Source organism: Oncorhynchus kisutch, linkage group LG27 (genome assembly GCF_002021735.2).
Source record: "Oncorhynchus kisutch isolate 150728-3 linkage group LG27, Okis_V2, whole genome shotgun sequence".
NCBI classification, from domain to species: Eukaryota; Metazoa; Chordata; class Actinopteri; order Salmoniformes; family Salmonidae; genus Oncorhynchus; species Oncorhynchus kisutch.
In genome coordinates this window covers 37,427,190-37,443,879 of record NC_034200.2, presented here as the reverse complement: position 1 = coordinate 37,443,879, position 16,690 = coordinate 37,427,190, and the positions used below count along the sequence as shown (strand labels likewise).

General features: G+C 41.5%; 1 protein-coding gene across 1 annotated transcript in view; it reads left to right on the top strand.

Moving 5' to 3' along the window:
• The window catches only part of LOC109872250 (E3 ubiquitin-protein ligase rnf213-alpha), a 59,488-nt gene extending 43,843 nt beyond the window's left edge, over positions 1-15,645 (top strand). The window contains exons 52-67 of the mRNA XM_020463422.2: positions 26-119; positions 377-411; positions 506-609; positions 1,003-1,159; positions 4,375-4,549; positions 4,868-4,962; positions 5,077-5,325; positions 5,536-5,665; positions 5,834-5,914; positions 6,062-6,242; positions 6,769-6,970; positions 7,117-7,194; positions 7,301-7,498; positions 7,884-7,976; positions 8,207-8,385; positions 14,792-15,645. Of these exons, the coding sequence (XP_020319011.2) occupies positions 26-119; positions 377-411; positions 506-609; positions 1,003-1,159; positions 4,375-4,549; positions 4,868-4,962; positions 5,077-5,325; positions 5,536-5,665; positions 5,834-5,914; positions 6,062-6,242; positions 6,769-6,970; positions 7,117-7,194; positions 7,301-7,498; positions 7,884-7,976; positions 8,207-8,385; positions 14,792-14,942 (2,202 nt within the window). The 3' untranslated portion in view covers positions 14,943-15,645. The remainder of the gene's footprint in view (positions 1-25; positions 120-376; positions 412-505; positions 610-1,002; positions 1,160-4,374; positions 4,550-4,867; positions 4,963-5,076; positions 5,326-5,535; positions 5,666-5,833; positions 5,915-6,061; positions 6,243-6,768; positions 6,971-7,116; positions 7,195-7,300; positions 7,499-7,883; positions 7,977-8,206; positions 8,386-14,791) is intronic.
• The last annotated feature ends 1,045 nt before the right edge of the window (positions 15,646-16,690 follow it).

Sequence of the window (16,690 nt, the reverse complement as noted above, 5' to 3'; positions counted from 1 at the left end):
TATCTGCTTATGTCTACCCCAACAGAGTGCCTTTCTACCCACAATGCCTGAGGACATGCTGGCTGTCGCTCAAAGGCTTATAACACAGAATAAAGTGGATTACGGACTCTCCTGGTACTGTAAGTACAGACATTTTGAATCCTAACCTGATAAACTCGTGTACTGTAACTTGAACTTTTGAGTTCATCATCGGAGGTACACCTCTGTGAAATTTGATTTGTTAACATCGTGCTACAGGAAGCGTATAGACAGTAACTGTGTTGTGGATATCTACCGTTGGAAATTGATTGTTAATTTTCAGATTCAGCTAATATAATTTTGGGTCAAAAATAATAACATTTCTGTATAAGCTCAGTTTTGACTCGAATCTCAACAGCTTGTCCGAATGGTCACCCCTGTGTTGTGGATAAGGTAAGCAAAGGTCTTCATGTAAAATTGCGTTAGTTTAATATTTTATGTTCGTTAGCTAAGCAAACAGCCAACTGATTTACCCACTCTATTGCAGTGTGGTCAACCCACCCATAAGGCAAAATGTCTAGAGTGTGAGGCGGAGATTGGAGGGGAGAACCATGTTCCCTTGACTGGTTTCCAGAAGATGGAGCTACAGCAGTAAGTCAGCTCTCTAAGGGCCCGACATTGATATTACTGCCAAAGCATCAGAGTAGGAGTGCTGATCTAAGATCAGCACTCCTACTCTGACAGGAGGGACCTGATCCTAGATCAGCTGATCCTAGATCAGCACTCCCACACTCTTAGAAAAATGGTTCTTCATCTATCCCCATAGGATAACTCTTCGAATAACCCTTTTTGGTTCCAGGTAGAACCCTTTTGGTTCCATGTACAACTCTTTCCACCCCAAAGGGTCCAACCTGGAACCAAAAAGGGTTCCTATGAAGACAAGAACCCTTTTAGAACCCTTTTTTTCTTAGAGTGTTTTCTGATACGTTTGATACACGGCTCCAGATCTCATGTCACGACCAAAAACTGAACGTGTCCTCTTAGGGGAGATCTCACAAGGACTGGCCACATCCTGGGAGACCCTCAGAGGAGGGACAACCCAGACACCCTGGACACCAAAAACATGTCCCTCACCCCCTTCATCTTGGTCAGACTGCTCACCCACCTGGCCATGCTGAGAGGGGCCTCAGAGCAGCCACAGGTAGGCCATCTTGTCTGCCAAAAGCTGCCAACTCTTTCTAGCTTTATGGGTCCAGTGTGTGAAAGAACAGTACCACCCACACTGCCAAGAGTGATTGCTTTGGTGATGAAATTCCACTTCCTTGTACTATAAAATACATTTTACCAATAGAAATATGATAATTCATGTTATTAATTGTTCAGTGGGTTCTTTCTTGGACATATCAACATTAAAGTCGGATTTCATAACATTATACATCTAATTTATAAGCATCGAGCTCTATTGACATAGTGCAGGTTTCTAGTAACAACTTTTGAGGATTTTATATATTTGGGGTATTAGCCTTCAAAGTTGTTTCTGCGGTTTGCTAAAAGCAACATTTGCATGACGAGCTGAATTAAATGTAAAAGGCTTTGAAAATAAAAAGCTCAGTTGACATTTCAGAGATACGCTCGTTTTTGTGAGAAATATTTGAAAAAGAACATGAAATAATTTGTCTCAAAATCGATATCTATCTTACCTCTCAATTTTTTTGGGGTCCTGTGGGTTCGAGAAGAAAGGACGAGTTCAACAGGAAAGTTTGCCTGTCAGGTAGCCTTAATTCTTGCACAGAATCCAGTTTAGCTGACGCAATACAATTTTTTTTTTTTTACCTTTATTTAACTAGGCAAGTCAGTTAAGAACAAATTCTTATTTTCAATGACGGCCTAGGAACAGTGGGTTAACTGCCTGTTCAGGGGCAGAACAACAGATTTGCACCTTGTCAGCTCGGGGGTTTGAACTTGCAACCTTCCGGTTACTAGTCCAACGCTCTAACCACTAGGCTACCCTGCCACCCCACAATGTTCAACATTTCTGACCATTTTTTTCTCTCTGGACCCATTTGATTTAGTCCCACTAGTTCTGACCATCCAACAAGGGTAAAAACTCTGTTAACTTCTTAACAGATTGTGATCGAGACATGAGGCTTGGACCACTGGCTTTCTTAGAGGATGATCGACACCAGAGCATGAAAGGGAGGACCATCTTCAGTGAATTCCATTAAAAATAGTGAAACAGTACAAAAAGTTATCCTTTAGATAAAACCATACTAAACATTTTTACGTCTCCAAATAATTTATTAAAACACACTGTTTTGCAATGAAGGTCTACAGTAGCCTCAACAGCACTCTGTAGGGTAGCACCATGGTGCAGCCGGAGAACAGGTACAGTTCTTACCCCCTTCCATAGATTTTAGACGGTATTTATGGCAACTTCTGGAGGACATCCTCCAGCCTATCAGAGCTCTTGCAGCATGAACTGTCCACCCAATCAAAGGATCAGAAAATTAATTGAGTACTGAAAGCATAAGCTACAGCTAGCTAGCACTGCAGTGCATAAAATGTGGTGAGTAGTTGACTCAAAGAGCGATAAAGACAATCGTTGAACAGTTTTGAACTAATTAATTTCTTCAAAAATGAAGGAGAGGAGAGAGATTTTTTTTTTCTGTTTTTCTTCCAATTACTTAGCTAGCTAGTTTAGCCTACTCAAACACCCGGCTCAAACTTTTCCAAGTCAAGGTAAGATTTTGGTTTTATATATGTATTGCCACCAGGGCCCGCCGGTGTAACTGCTAAACTGCTTGCTGACTGTACACTGTACAGCAAGATTGTAGCGGGTTTACTAACTCTTTAGTTCTAGTAGCTATGTTGATTATGACGTTAGCTAATATGGTGACAACGATGTAGGCTGTGTTTAGCAGTTGGATTGTAAAGGTCCCAGACAGCTGATGTGTTGTGCACTGAAGTCCACAAGCGAAGGGAAAAGGTAGAGAGGAGGAGAGTGCGTCGATGCGAGAAGGAATTATACTGTTTGTATGTGGCTGCTATGAAAGTGAACTGTGTTTGCGTGTGATCAGGGGTGTATTCATTCAACCGATTCTGTTGAAAAACATTTCTTAAACGGAAGCATAAGGAACGAAATGGGGATAAAAATACCTAAATTTGTTGGACTAATGATTACTCTAGATTAGCTAGATGCAGGCAAGAGTGCAAGGTGGTATTGAATGTGTCACTGACTGTCATCTTCATTACTCAAATTGTTTCTCTCGACCTGTGCACCTACGTTGTAAAATTTCATTCATAGGCTAGGTTGTAGCAACCTCATGATGGGTATAGGGAAAATCGAGTATCATGTAACATAAACCTATCGATGTAACATTGAGCTGGGTGAATGGAATATGAATGACAGTCATCCAATATGCTGTAATAGAATAAGGCCATGGTCATCATCCTCCTCATCTTGAACAGCACCGATCCACACAATTAGCATATTATTTTACCCATTGGTCAAAATATGCGTTTTTGATTGGACAAACTACCTTAAGTAAATTGAAATTGTGTACCATTGTTTACTCAATTATATAGCTCACAATAAGACCTGTATAGATGTAGCATCAGTCAGCCTGTTAGTTAATTTTTTACTCATTTCAAATGTTCTATTGCAAATTAAATCCAAAGAAGTTTATAGAAGGCAGTATTTCACAATAATATTCTCCGAAAGTCAGTGTGAAGGTTTGCGCTCAGGCTAGAATGAAAGGTGGCTGGTGCGCAGGAGAAAACATATCTATAGAGCTCAAAAGGTCGTCGCACTTTAAAAACCACGAAAAGGAATAACCCAACGAGGTTGAGATGCAAGATAAATATATTTCATGAGTTAGTAAAGGACGTTTAAACCTCATTCGTTATCTCCAGCACCTAACCAATGTTTTACAATATGTGTAAATAGCACCATTTCTATGAACCGCGGTTCAAAAGATAACGAGGTCCTAAAAGAATACTTCTCTGTGACATCACAGGGTAGAATTAAACTTTTTTTTCTTTTTTAAGTGATTTTCAAAACCTGCAACAAGTGTCTATCCAGAGGCAGGGGGTTTTCTTGCTCTCCACGTCACTTCAAATCTCATAGTGTTTGAAAAAAAAAATCATTTTTCAAAAACGGTGATTTTAACTTTTGATGATGTCATCGGGGAGAACTTTTTAACTAAAGGCGGAAACGTATGCTCCTTGTTTTGTTTTTAATGAAAATATAAAGAATGTTAACATTTTACATACAGCGTCAAGTTCAACGGCCTACCTTTTAAAACATTTCATATCAAGAGACACTGAAACAGGAGCCCTATCCTTCTCTATACCTTGCACTTTCACCCTCTTGTATTCTTTCCTGCAATTAATCTCCCCGTTTTCTTTTCTTTCTAGTCCATCCAGCAGATCATCCAGCCTCCAGTCCAGGACGCCTGCCAATTTCTGATTTGTCACCTGCTGAAAGACATGGATCAGCTGACCAAAGCCCTGGGGAAGGGAAATGATGACACGGTCACCACCGTCCACCTGATAGTCAGATCCATTCTGGAACCATCACCGAACAATCAATGTAAGGACGTTCATTTCAAAGGGAATTGTTTGAGTTTGGCAGGTACTCACACGCAAGCTATAAAAAGGAGGAAAAAAACAAGAAGGCCGAGATGTAAAGTACACTTTATTTAATTCCATGCTGGAAAGAATACAAAGTGCCATTGTAAAGTAAAAAAATATAGCTTTATTTTTATATTTTAGTATATATTTTGTTCCTTTTTATGGCTTAAGTGCAAGTACCTGCTGAACTCTGCTGTTTACAATTATGAAAGCTAAAAATGCTTGGAGACTGTATAGCACACCAGTAGCCCCATCATTGACTAGTCTTTGTTTCTAGTGCCAGCTGGCAATGATCCCCAACTCTCAACTAAAGAGGCCAGAAATACCTGGGAGACAACTGTTGCTACTGACATCATCACTCCTCAGTTGAAGGTGAATCCTTTTGGATAATATTTTCAGTTGGCTAGTACTGTACAGCGTGATTGAAAGATATTCTATTCCAGCTTTGACAAGAACCATGACAACCATTTGTGTGTGTCATCACAGAACCTTGACCACCAGCTGAGGGAGGTGAACGCCACCATCAGAGATGACTCCCGTGTCTCCTCTAACTTCGTCATGAGGGTGACATTTGGGGACGAGTGTCCGTTGTCCTCCCTGTCTCAGGGCTCCCAGGTCCACTGTTCAGGGGTTTGGAGCTGCAGAGAGAGGGTGTCCCTACTCAGTCTCACCCACATCGTAGAACAGAATGACGGAAAGGACAAGCTGCCATTACTCTGGAGGTTCCTACAGAAGGTAAACCGTCATGAACTGTCTTTTGTTTTTTTTTCGTAAACGCTCTGTAAGTATATATACTGTAACTATGTATTATTATGAAATATGTGCTCTTTCTTGCTATATTGTATGTGGTAAAATGTCAACAGCATATTTTAATGGTTTCTTTGTGATTCTGGGACATTTTTAAATCACACGATCGGCTGCGTTATTCATTTGGTGATTGAACAGGAGGCGGAGTTCCGGCTGGTCAAGTTCCTTCCACATATCCTGGCCCTACAGAAGAGTCTGGTGAAAAAGTTCCAGAACTCATCAGACCTGATGGATGTCTCCATCAGAGAGTTCATCCAACGACAGCCAGGTAACTGCATCGTAACCATCCATCCTTGGTACTATGCAACATAGTTACCAGCCGAGTTATTGACCATTTGCCCAATTTCATATAGATTTCCTTAAAAACAGAATTTTGTGTTTTTTGTTTTTTTTTCTCCGTTTTTTTTGTTCTCAATAAATGTTTATCTTCTAACAGGACAAATGAGAGTGTGGTATGAGAAGCAAGTCCAGATATTTCTGAACACGTGGAACCTGCTCAGAGTATCTGTAGCCACCAGTGAGTTACCCTGTCCTCTATAAAACATTGCAGGTTGCCCTTACGACCAGAATGAATTGTCAAAAACAAGAATCTATTGTTTAGTGTGTGGTTTTGACAGCTCCTGTCTGTGAATCATGAACGTTTTCATTGTGTGTGTGTGTGTAGATGAGATAAAGATCCCAGAGGACTTCTGGAAGGATGATTTGGACCTGGACAGTGACCTCCAGTACCTCCTGCCGCGGCGTCAGGGTCCAGGCTTGTGTTCCACGGCTCTGCTAAGCTACCTGGTGGCCCTTCACAATGAGCTGCTGCACTCTGTGGACCGCCACACTGGGGAAGACACCAGGTACACTAATGGCGAATGCGAGATAGTTCCACCGAAAGCTTACTTAAAGAGACATTTTTAAATGGCCATCTACTGTTATAATCTCCACCGGCCACAGCCAGAAGAGGACTGGCCACCCCTCAGAGCCTGGTTCCTCTCTAGGTTTCTTCCTAGGTTTTGGCCTTTCTAGGGAGTTTTTCCTAGCCACCTTGCTTCTACATCTGCATTGCTTGCTGTTTTGGGTTTTAGGCTGGGTTTCTGTATAAGCACTGCATCTGCTGATGTAAAAAGGGCTTTATAAATACATTTGATTTCAATTAGATTGTTTACTCAAAACGATATGTTAGGATTTTGTTAATTTGTTCAAATGACCATTTGCATCATCACCACAGTTTTTTGCTCTACTGAAAAGTGCTCAATATTGAAGAATTGGGGATTGTGGACAAATGATCAAAACATGGGAAGCAATGAATAAAGCAATGCACAGTATAAAATAAATAGGTTAAAGCCCGTTGACTGAATAGGGGGTGACTTTCTGTATCAACAGCTACAAGGTGAGCCTGTCAGAGCTGACAGAGCTGCATGTGATCCGCTATGAACTGGAGAAGGACCTGCTGCCCCTGGTGCTGTCTAACTGCCAGTACAGCCTGGAGCGTGGCAAGGAGACCCTGTCTGAGTACGACCTGCCCAAGATCCAGCAGCAGGTTCTCACCCGCTTCCTGCAGGGCAAGCCTCTCATCACACTGACTGTAAGTTCAGGGCCTGGTTCCATTTCAGTCCCTGGTCACGTTCCATAGTTCCTACCCCTTCAGTGTTCACAGATCTGAGTGGAATATTGGAATATAGTTGAAGGTAATATGGCACTCACTGACTGAACCAATGTGTTGACTTTCAGGGAATCCCCACTCTGGTCACCAGACACGAGAGAGATTATGACATCATTTTCAAAATGGTGAAAGGAAACGTGTCTCAGGCAAGTCGTTCTTCATCATCAAACTTGTTTTTGTTTATACTCTTAATATGGCATGTGATTATTCACTTCACTTTACAAAAAAAAAATATTGAAATGTTTATTTTAGGAGCATCTGCCGTCCCTGACCCTCACAGCCCTGTCCAGGGATCTGCAGTCGTACAGTGAGGTGTGTGAAGCCCTGAAGGCTGTGGAGCTGGCTCTGGGCTTCCTGTCCATGACTGGGGGAGTTTCCCAGATGCCCCTGGACTGCTACCTGGAGGACATGCTGAAGATGGGCGAGCAGATGGACCCTCACATCTTAAAGGTGACACAGCCCCACCATTTATAATATTACATGAAACACATGATTGGTTGGTCAATATCAACTTAAACTGAGACTAGGCAACAGTATGTTGTCACGAACAGCACTGCAGACATTGAGATGAACGTGATGCAATACTTCTCTTTCTCACACAGTCGTCACACAGAGAGTATCTGTGCATGTGCACGGCTGTGCGATTCACTCTGCTACAACGTGAACCAAAACAGCAGAGAGGTTTAGCCTCGCACTTCAACGCTCTTAGTTGTGTCGAAATCAACCAGATATTGCTGTTTTTTAATTTTGTGCATTGCCAGTTCTACCTTAAATGCAAGTGGTGAATTGTTTTCAATGTTCGTAATGTATGTTCTACGCGGTGCCGTTTCTGTAGGCTCTGGGCAGGTGCAGTCTGAAGCACTGTGTGGCTCTGTGGCAGCTCCTGTCTTCCCTCAAATCAGAGAACATGCTGAAGAGTCTGAAGAGGGTAAGACACGTTCAGACCAACCAACGAGATACAGAACATGACACAATCATCCACAAAACATGACACAATTATCCCTAAAACAACGTGACTGTGTCAATTGTGTGAGCTCTTCTGAGAGAGGGTTCAATGTTTTAAACCCAAAATTATTACATTGTAAAATTTTAAGTTAGTATTTGCACAGCTGAGAGAGTTCTCCCCCCCCCCCCCCCCCCCCCTCTCTCCTCTTCAAGGACCCTTTCTCTGGGGTGTCTACAGAGTACCAGCAGCCCCTGGAGGAGGAACAGAAGAGGCTGCTCCAGGGATTCATCTCCAAGGGTCACGTTGACACCTGGCTACTGGAGATGCATGAGTTCCTCCTGCTGAATCTGGGGAAACCACATGTCTCAGACACCTACAGACCAGACTGGAGGTGAGGTCAAATGGCAACCATGGAGGAACTCTGGGTCAAATCATAGGTTCCAAACCATGCAACGATATTCACTCATTCTATCTTTTTAAAGGGATAGTTCACTTTTTTGTCGCTAACATTTTTTGGGAGTATGTAGCAATCATAGAAATAAGAATGAACAGAACGGGCTTGGAAGCTTTAACCCTGGCAATGGATTGGTTAACTCATGGGTACACTTACAATGGCTGCCTGGTATTGTGATGCAATCATTTTGGTATTTTGGAATGTTCTATCAAATGATGCTAACGGATGTGGCTCATGCAATGGAATGTATTTTTTGTAATTTAAGCAATAAGGAACAAGTGGCAGTGCTGTATCATGAATACAGTCACGGGTAAATGGCGGCGTTCGACCCGGCGTGCGATAAATCAAATTTATTTATGAAGCCCTTCTTACATTAGCTGATATATCAAAGTGCTGCACAGAAACCCAGCCTAAAACCCCAAACAGCAACCAATGCAGGTGTAGAAGCACGGTGGCTAGGAAAAACTCCCTAGAAAGGCCAAAACCTAGGAAGAAACCTAGAGAGGAACCAGGCTATGTGGGGTGGCCAGTCCTCTTCTGGCTGTGCCGGGTGGAGATTATAACAGAACATGGCCAAGATGTTCAAATGTTCATAGATGACCAGCTGGGTCAAATAATAATAATCACAGTGGTTGTCGAGGGTGCAACAGGTCAGCACCTCAGGAGTAAATGTCAGTTGGCTTTTCATAGCCGATCATTCAGAGTATCTCTACCGCTCCTGCTGTCTCTAGAGAGTTGAAATCAGCAGGCCTGTAACAGGTAGCACGTCCGGTGAACAGGTCAGGGTTCCATAGCCGCAGGCAGAACAGTTGAAACTGGAGCAGCAGCACGGCCAGGTGGACTGGGGACAGCAAGGAGTCATCAGGCCAGGTAGTCCTGAGGCATGGTCCTAGGGCTCAGGTCCTCAGAGAGAGAAAGAAGGAAAGAAAGAAAGAGAAAATTAAGAGAGAGCATACTTAAATTCACACAGGACACCGGATAAGACAGGAGAAATACTCCAGATATAACAGACTGACCCTAGCCCCTGACACATAAACTACTGCAGCATAAATACTGAAGGCTGAGACAGGAGGGATCGGGAGACACTGTGGCCCCATCCAACGATACCCCGGGACAGGGCCAAACAGGCAGGATATAACCCCACCCACTTTGCTAAAGCACAGCCCCCATACCACTAGAGGCATATCTTCAACCACCAACTTACCATCCTGAGACAAGACCGAGTATAGCCCACAAAGTTCTCAGCCATGGCACGTTAGCTCTTATAAAACTGTCATATTCAAATAACAATGAATTACATATTTTCATACATTTTATTTGGATAAGTCAAGTCATACAATTTCATTCTTTCACCAGAAGATAAAGTCCAGACAAAAATCTGGTTGTTAGTTATTTTAGCCATGTTGCTACCCAGTCGTTAATTATTTTTGCGTAGTTGCTATACAAAAGAACTGGTCGTCTGTCCTAAACAAAATGGTTGCTATGCAGTCTGGACAACGTTCTTGTCACTTGCTTGCTAGCTATGTATGGTACTACAGAGATCGAAAATCAAATGTGAAACATTGTTTCCGAGGTTGGACAGGCAGACAGCGAGGCTTATATTAATCCTTAAGGGAGTCTATTGACGCACTGGTGCATCAATCTACAGTGCCTTGCGAAAGTATTCGGCCCCCTTGAACTTTGCGACCTTTTGCCACATTTCAGGCTTCAAACATAAAGATATAAAACTGTATTTTTTTGTGAAGAATCAACAAGTGGGACACAATCATGAAGTGGAACGACATTTATTGGATATTTCAAACTTTTTTAACAAATCAAAAACTGAAAAATTGGGCATGCAAAATTATTCAGCCCCTTTACTTTCAGTGCAGCAAACTCTCTCCAGAAGTTCAGTGAGGATCTCTGAATGATCCAATGTTGACCTAAATGACTAATGATGATAAATACAATCCACCTGTGTGTAATCAAGTCTCCGTATAAATGCACCTGCACTGTGATAGTCTCAGAGGTCCGTTAAAAGCGCAGAGAGCATCATGAAGAACAAGGAACACACCAGGCAGGTCCGAGATACTGTTGTGAAGAAGTTTAATGCCGGATTTGGATACAAAAAGATTTCCCAAGCTTTAAACATCCCAAGGAGCACTGTGCAAGCGATAATATTGAAATGGAAGGAGTATCAGACCACTGCAAATCTACCAAGACCTGGCCGTCCCTCTAAACTTTCAGCTCATACAAGGAGAAGGCTGATCAGAGATGCAGCCAAGAGGCCCATGATCACTCTGGATGACCTGCAGAGATCTACAGCTGAGGTGGGAGACTCTGTCCATAGGACAACAATCAGTCGTATATTGCACAAATCTGGCCTTTATGGAAGAGTGGCAAGAAGAAAGCCATTTCTTAAAGATATCCATAAAAAGTGTTGTTTAAAGTTTGCCACAAGCCACCTGGGAGACACACCAAACATGTGGAAGAAGGTGCTCAGATGAAACCAAAATTGAACTTTTTGGCAACAATGCAAAACGTTATGTTTGGCGTAAAAGCAACACAGCTCATCACCCTGAACACACCATCCCCACTGTCAAACATGGTGGTGGCAGCATCATGGTTTGGGCCTGCTTTTCTTCAGCAGGGACAGGGAAGATGGTTAAAATTGATGGGAAGATGGATGGAGCCAAATACAGGACCATTCTGGAAGAAAACCTGATGGAGTCTGCAAAAGACCTGAGACTAGGACGGAGATTTGTCTTCCAACAAGACAATGATCCAAAACATAAAGCAAAATCTACAATGGAATGGTTCAAAAATAAACATATCCAGGTGTTAGAATGGCCAAGTCAAAGTCCAGACCTGAATCCAATCGAGAATCTGTGGAAAGAACAGAAAACTGCTGTTCACAAATGCTCTCCATCCAACCTCACTGAGCTCGAGCTGTTTTGCAAGGAGGAATGGGAAAAAATGTCAGTCTCTCGATGTGCAAAACTGATAGAGACATACCCCAAGCGACTTACAGCTGTAATCGCAGCAAAAGGTGGCGCTACAAAGTAGCTGAAGGGGGCTGAATAATTTTGCACGCCCAATTTTTCAGTTTTTTATTTGTTAAAAAAGTTTGAAATAGCCAATAAATGTCGTTCCACTTCATGATTGTATCCCACTTGTTGTTGATTCTTCACCAAAAAATACATTTTTATATCTTTATGCTTGAAGCCTGAAATGTGGCAAAAGGTCGCAAAGTTCAAGGGGGCCGAATACTTTCGCAAGGCACTGTAAGTAACATAATTTTAAAAAATCAAAATTCCTCAGTTTAAGCTTGAGATACCTGTTTTGCATGGGCTGTGTCTCAATCCACTGTATCCTCCGATGTCGGCCTTCTGCATCTTTAGTGGAAGGTGGTCGAGATACAGCTGTGTTTGTCAGACCATGAGACATCCCGTAAATTGGTTTTCTCACAAAAACTTCTGTACGCTCTGAATGGTTATGGCCACTCATTGAAAAGGGGAGATTCTCATGAACACGATGTTGTTTTCCATTTAGCTCTACGACCCCCATAAGTGTCACAGGACTCTCAAGGTAACCCATACAAACAAATGGAAGTAGTTTTGTGCCGACAAAAATAAGGAGTGTCCTAAAATGTTTTTTGAATTCCTGAGCTTTCTTATATATCCTAGATATAGGACAGACAGACACTTCAAAACCTTATTCCTTTCTGGACTGTCTTTTTTTACATTTATGAATGTGTTATTCAATGCATTGCTATGGACCATAGTAGTAAAGGCAAAATTCTATATTTGATTTTATACCTAAATGGGTCCTAAAACTCCAAATCAAACCGCTAAATGATCCATGGTATGACCGCCCCAACTGCTTAGACTTCTAGAGGTTAACTCCCGTTGTACCAAACTAAATACTAGACAGCAACATGAACAAGATATTTGTATGGAGGCGCAGTGATAATTTTCAGATGGAACTGTTAGCAGGCATAGGTGTGTCTGTGACGGCCAATACAGCACGGCTTGAAGCTGCTCGTCCACTCAGCATCCAGGATCCAAACGACCAGTTATTGTCAGTTGAGTTGACTCGATAAATCACAGAACAGATTCAAGGGTACACTTATTGCTTTTACTTCCTGGCATTGGTACACTCAAAATGGCTGCCAGTCCACCCATTATGGCATCATTGACTTAAAAGGAGACGCCATTTCTGTTCATTCTTATTTGACATTTCTATGGTAGCAGAAACAGCTTGCATCTGTTAGCACAAAGACACCAGCTAAATTTCTTTTTTTATTTTGAAGGAAGCTACAGCACCCTGGGAAAGTTGAAAATAAGTTAAAACTTCCAAAAATGAACTTTCACTAATTTTCTAAAAAAGGGGAAATGTAATCATTATTTTGTGCATGTATGCATTAGTCTAGTTAATGGGCCTAAGCCCTAAACAATATAGTGCTTTTCAACCATTCGCTGCCCGCGCCCGCCCGCCCAACGAGCATCACTACTCTGGACAGTTCTGACCTAGAATAATGTGGACAACTACAAATATCTAGGTGTCTGGCTAGACTGGAAACTCTCCTTCCAGACTCATATCAAACATCTCCAATACAAAATCAAATCTAGAATCGTCTTTCTATTTCGCAACAAAGCCTCCTTCACTCACCCCGCCAAACTTACCCTAGTAAAACTGACCATCCTACCGATCCTCGACTTCGGCGATGTCATCTACAAAATAGCTTCCAATCAATCAAATCAAAGTTTATTTGTCACATGCGCCGAATACAACAGGTTCCAGTGAAATGGAACCTTACAGTGAAACTTACAGGCTCTAACCAATAGTGCGGAGAAAAAAAAGGTGTGTGTGTGTGTGTGTGTAGGTAAGTAAAGAAATAAAACAACATTAAAAAGACATTTGAGAAATAAGAGTAGCAAGGCTAAATACAGACACCGGTTAGTCAGGCTTATTGAGATAGTATGTACATGTGGGAATGGTTAAAGTGACTATGCATATATGATGAACAGAGTGTATCAGATGCGTAAAAAGAGGGGTTGGCGGGCCACAATGCAGATAGCCCGGTTAGCCAATATGCGGGAGCACTGGTTGGTTGGGCCAATTGAGGTAGTATGTACATAAAATATATATATATATTTTACCTTTATTTAACTAGGGAAGTCAGTTACGAACAAATTCTTATTTTCAATGACGGCCTAGGAACAGTGGGTTAACTGCCTGTTCAGGGGCAGAACGACAGTTTTGTACCTTGTCAGCTCAGGGATTTGAACTTACAACCTTTTGGCTGCTAGCCCAACGCTCTAACCTCTAGGCTACCCTGCCGCCCCCATGAATGTAAACTTAAAGTGACAGTGCATATAAGATTAACAGAGAGTAGCAGCAGCATAAAAGAGGCATTGGGGGGGGACACACACAATGCAAATAGTCCGGGTAACTATTTGGTTACCTGTTCAGGAGTCTTATGGCTTGGGGGTAAAAACTGTTCCAATACTCTACTTAGCAAACTGGATGTAGTCTATCACAGTGCAATCTGTTTTGTTATCAAAGCCCCATATACTACCCACCACTGCGACCTGTATGCTCTCGTCGGCTGGCCCTCACTACATATTTGTTGCCAGACCCACTGGCTCCAGGTCATCTATAAGGCTATGCTAGGTAAAGCTCCGCCTTATCTCAGCTCACTGGTCACGATAACAACACCCACCCGTAGCACGCGCTCCAGCAGGTAAATCTCACTGGTCATCCACAAAGCCAACACCCCCTTTGGCCGCCTTTGCTTCCAGTTCTCTGTTGCCAGCGACTGGAACGAATTGCAAAAATCACTGAAGCTGGAGACTTACATTTCCCTCACTAACTTTAAACATCAGCTATCTGAGCAGCTAACCGATCGCTGCAGCTGTACATAGTCCATCTGTAAATAGCCCACCCAATTTACCTACCTCATCCCCATATTGTTTTATTTACGTTGCTGCTCTTTTGCACACCTTCATCTGCTCATCATCATATGTTCATCTATCACTCGTGTTAATCTGCTAAATTGTAATTACTCTGTTACTATGGGCTATTTATTGCCTTACCTCCTCACGCCATTTGCACACACTGTATATAGACTTTCTTTTTTTCTATTGTGTTGACTATACGTTTGTTTACTCCATGTGTAACTCCGTGTTGTTGTTTATGTCACACTGCTTTGCTTTATCTTGGCCAGGTCGCAGTTGTAAATGAGAACTTGTTCCCAACTAGCTTACCTGGTTAAATAAAGGTGAAATATATATATTTTTTTAAATAGTCTGAGGTCTGAAATCACAAGACTTTTCCTCTCTCTCTCATTCTACCTTGTTAGTGTCAAAGAGACGTTGGCTGGATACATGGACCGCAAAGGAGTAGAAGTCCTGCCTGACGTGGAGGCCTCCTTCCCAGACGAGATACTCCTCTCACAGATTGTAGAGACCTGGAAATTCACTGTGACTCACCAACAGGAATGGATGACGTAATTGATCAACTGTCCATTCGAATGTAAATGGCTACTATAAACAATCAGGGAAATGTTAGAATAGATAACAGGAGTAGCCTGTCATAAACACAATTTGTTATTAGCCATTAAGTGATAGCACAGTACAGTATGTGCACCACTGACACTCCAGATGCATATGTAAATGGTAAATATGAAGAATCATGCCTTCCTCCATGCAAAAAAAACTGCTTTGAATGTGATTTTCCTTGACTGTTTAAAAGTAATAGTTTTTAGTGAATATTTTTTATGTTCATTTTTGGGGGAAATATAGTTGACTTTGAGATTCTATTCAAACTTTTCTATAAATTTTTTTGATGCAGTGTAATTTTTAAAATATTTTTATGTTATGCTCTCGTTTTTACCTCATTTTTTAAAAAATAGGTTCGCAATCTTCAGACTGTTGTTATTTAGCGTTTCTTCCAAGATAATATATCCTGACACCATTGACTTTAGATCAGTGGGCGCTATGGGTCCATTTTAGTCTACTTTGCAGCCTTGTTAGTGAAATGCATGACATTAGAATTGTATCTGGTTGAGAATTCAGTATAGCCCTCATCTCCATTAGTTTTTTGTTCTGATTGAATATGAGTAGATGATTTGCTTTGTCTTAAATCATTTGTCCAATCATGACCTCCTGAAATAAAGGGGCTGGAGCCATCATCTCACTTTGAGATGCAATTATATCGTGGCTGTCCTTCACTGTATTCCACCACGGAGAGAAAGCTATTCCAAAACTTGGTTAAAATGTAAAATCAAATTAAATAAATAATTTGCACTCATTTTTATAGGGTTTTCACTTTGTTTTTAAAAGGGCGAGTTCTTAAAATGTATGTTTGGGTCAAAATTAAGTTCATCTTAAATGAATGAACATTTACCCTTTACATTTGGTCAGTCCAGTTTAGATCATAAAAGCATATCATGGATACATTCATCCAAAACACAATCAAGATTGCTTTCACTTTAGGGCCTAATGAATTTATTTCCTTATATGAACTGTAACTCTGTATACTCTTTGAAATTGTTGCGTTTTAAATATACTGAAAGCAATCTTGATTGTGTTTTGGATGAAGTTGTGTCCATGATTTAGCTTTTATGATCTAAACTGGACACGTTAAGGGTAATTGTTCAATGTATATCCATTTTTATATGATCATTTTAAAAACAAAGTGATATAATCATTTGCACTCAACATTTCTATAGGGTTTCCATTTCATTTGAACTTGATAAAACGGTTCTTCCATGGCCTGCACACTCAGACATGTCACACATTGAGCATGTTCGGGATGCTCTGGATTGACGTGTAATGACAGCGTGTTCCAGTTCCTGCCAATATCCAGCAACTTCGGGCAGCAATTGAAGACGAGTGGGACAACATTACACAGGCCACGATCAACTCTATGCGAAGGAGATGTGTTGACCTGCGTGAGGCAAATGGGGGTCACACAATATACTGACTGGTTTTCTGATCCATGCCCCTACCTTTTTTAATGGTATCTGTGACCAACAGATGCATCTCTGTATTCCCAGTCATGTGAAATCCATAGATTAGGCACTAATGAATTTATTTAAATTGATTGATTTCCTTATATGAACTGTAACTCGGTAAAATCTTTGAAATTGTTGCATGTTGTGATTAAATATACTGAACAAAAATATAATCTATGGATTTCACATGACTGGGAATACAGATACCTTTAAAAGAAAGTAGGGGCGTGGATCAGAAAACCA